This window comes from Sinocyclocheilus grahami, unplaced genomic scaffold, assembly GCF_001515645.1.
Source record: "Sinocyclocheilus grahami isolate Dianchi unplaced genomic scaffold, SAMN03320097.WGS_v1.1 scaffold33650.1, whole genome shotgun sequence".
Lineage (NCBI taxonomy): Eukaryota > Metazoa > Chordata > Actinopteri > Cypriniformes > Cyprinidae > Sinocyclocheilus > Sinocyclocheilus grahami.
In genome coordinates this window covers 1-1,765 of record NW_015521913.1, presented here as the reverse complement: position 1 = coordinate 1,765, position 1,765 = coordinate 1, and the positions used below count along the sequence as shown (strand labels likewise).

Below are 1,765 nucleotides of genomic sequence, written 5' to 3'. Positions count from 1 at the left end.
TCAGGAATAAAAACATAAAAAATGTTAGAAATGATTAAAAAAAAAAATGGTTTCATATTTTGATAAAAAAGCTTATATAACCAGCAAAAAAAAGAAACGTTTAACTGTTAAATTGACCAAAAAACAGATCTATGTAAAATATAGAAATACAGCAGGAAGTGGGCAGCTGTGAGTGTCAGAGGAAGTGAAGAGCACTCACGTCAAGGGTTTCTGATGGCAGATGATGAAGTCGGGTTTGCCTGCCTTGAGCACCATTCTAGCGTTGGCCTGGACCCAGATCCACACGCCGGTCTTACTCAAGAGCCTGAAGATGGAGAAACCGCTCTCTCCTGTTTTCATCACTGTAACACAGAGACACGAACCTCAGAACATCCAAGTACATGAGTTCAGAACAACGGTGCGCTAGAATGCGAGTGAAATCTTACTGCGTAAGTGTTTGTCAGCGCAGTACATCATGTCAGCAGCATGGATGAACTGATATCCAGATCCTCTCATGCACAGCTCCTGCTCAGTGTAACCCAGAACCACCTTCCCCCTGGAAGAAACACAAACAAACAGTTAACAGTGACACATACCCTCCATAATGAAGTCAGTGCAGATCCTCACCTGGTGTCCACACCCACTGGTGTAAAATCCAGTTTGTGTTTGGTCTGGAAAAAGAGGGTGTTGGTCCTGATTTCTAGGAGAGCAGGGGGCTGAACGGGGGTGGCGGTGGCAAACAGGGCGAGCTCTTTGCCCTCTGTGGTCCGGTCTTGTCTGTGAAGATATTTCAGCCGTCCCTGAAAATTGAGCGCCTGTGTGCACAAAAAAAAGCTGTGTTCATTAAAGGCGAACCATTTTTAAGGACTTTATTTTGCATGTGTGTAGTGCCCTATGAAATGATTTCTTTCACCCAAATTCTGTTTTTTATTTTTCTCTAATCATTTTCTCTGGATTTTTTTCAGTTTTAGTTTTTCTGCACGAATTTCTACTAAATTATAGTAATCAAAAAGCATGTCTAATTAGCTGCCTAAATCATGAAACTAATACAATTTAATTATAATTTATTAAAAGTTTAACAAAAATAACATTTTTAGGGCCCTATGAAATCCATTAGATTTTTTTCTAAATTGTGAGCCTGGAGCACAAAAGCAGTCTTAAGTCGCTGGGGTATATTTGTAGCAATAGCCAAAAATACATTGTATGGGTCAAAATTATAGATTTTTCTTTTACGCCAAAAATCATTAGGATATTAAGTAAAGATCACGTTCCATGAAGATATTTTGTAAATTTCCTACCGTAAATATATAAAAACTTAATTTTTGATTAGTAATATGCATTGCTAAGAACTTCATTTGGACAACTTTAAAGGTGATTTTCTCACTATTTTGATTTTTCACAAATTCACAAATGCTGTCTGTTTATGGCTATGGCTATGGCTATTTTCATGGCAAAATCAATGTATTTTAAAAGAAACAAACAGTAGTAACATACAGTAGTAATGAAGATTTTTCATTTCAAGATTCGATCAAAAAAATGCAAGAATTTAAAATTAAGATAATTTAAGATTATTTCTGGTGAAACATCTTTAAGAACACAGTTTTTTTATTTTAATTTTTTATTTTTACATCCATTAGAGAACCTTCTGAGTGAAAGCATTGCCTACTGGCATGTTATCTGTTTAATTTAACAAATTTATAATAAAAATGGAGGTAATCAAATTAAGACATAAAACATTAACTAAGACATAAAACATTAACAATTTAAATAATCTTTAACATGTAAT

General features: G+C 35.1%; 1 protein-coding gene across 1 annotated transcript; it reads right to left on the bottom strand.

Moving 5' to 3' along the window:
• Positions 1–199: 199 nt before the first annotated feature.
• LOC107580450 (aryl hydrocarbon receptor-like) lies at positions 200–794 on the bottom strand (the record flags this gene model as incomplete). The annotated part of the gene is made up of 3 exons (XM_016266152.1): positions 200–341; positions 426–535; positions 607–794. Coding segments are annotated over 3 exons (440 nt in total), but the record flags the coding sequence as incomplete, so codon positions are not given.
• Positions 795–1,765: the final 971 nt, after the last annotated feature.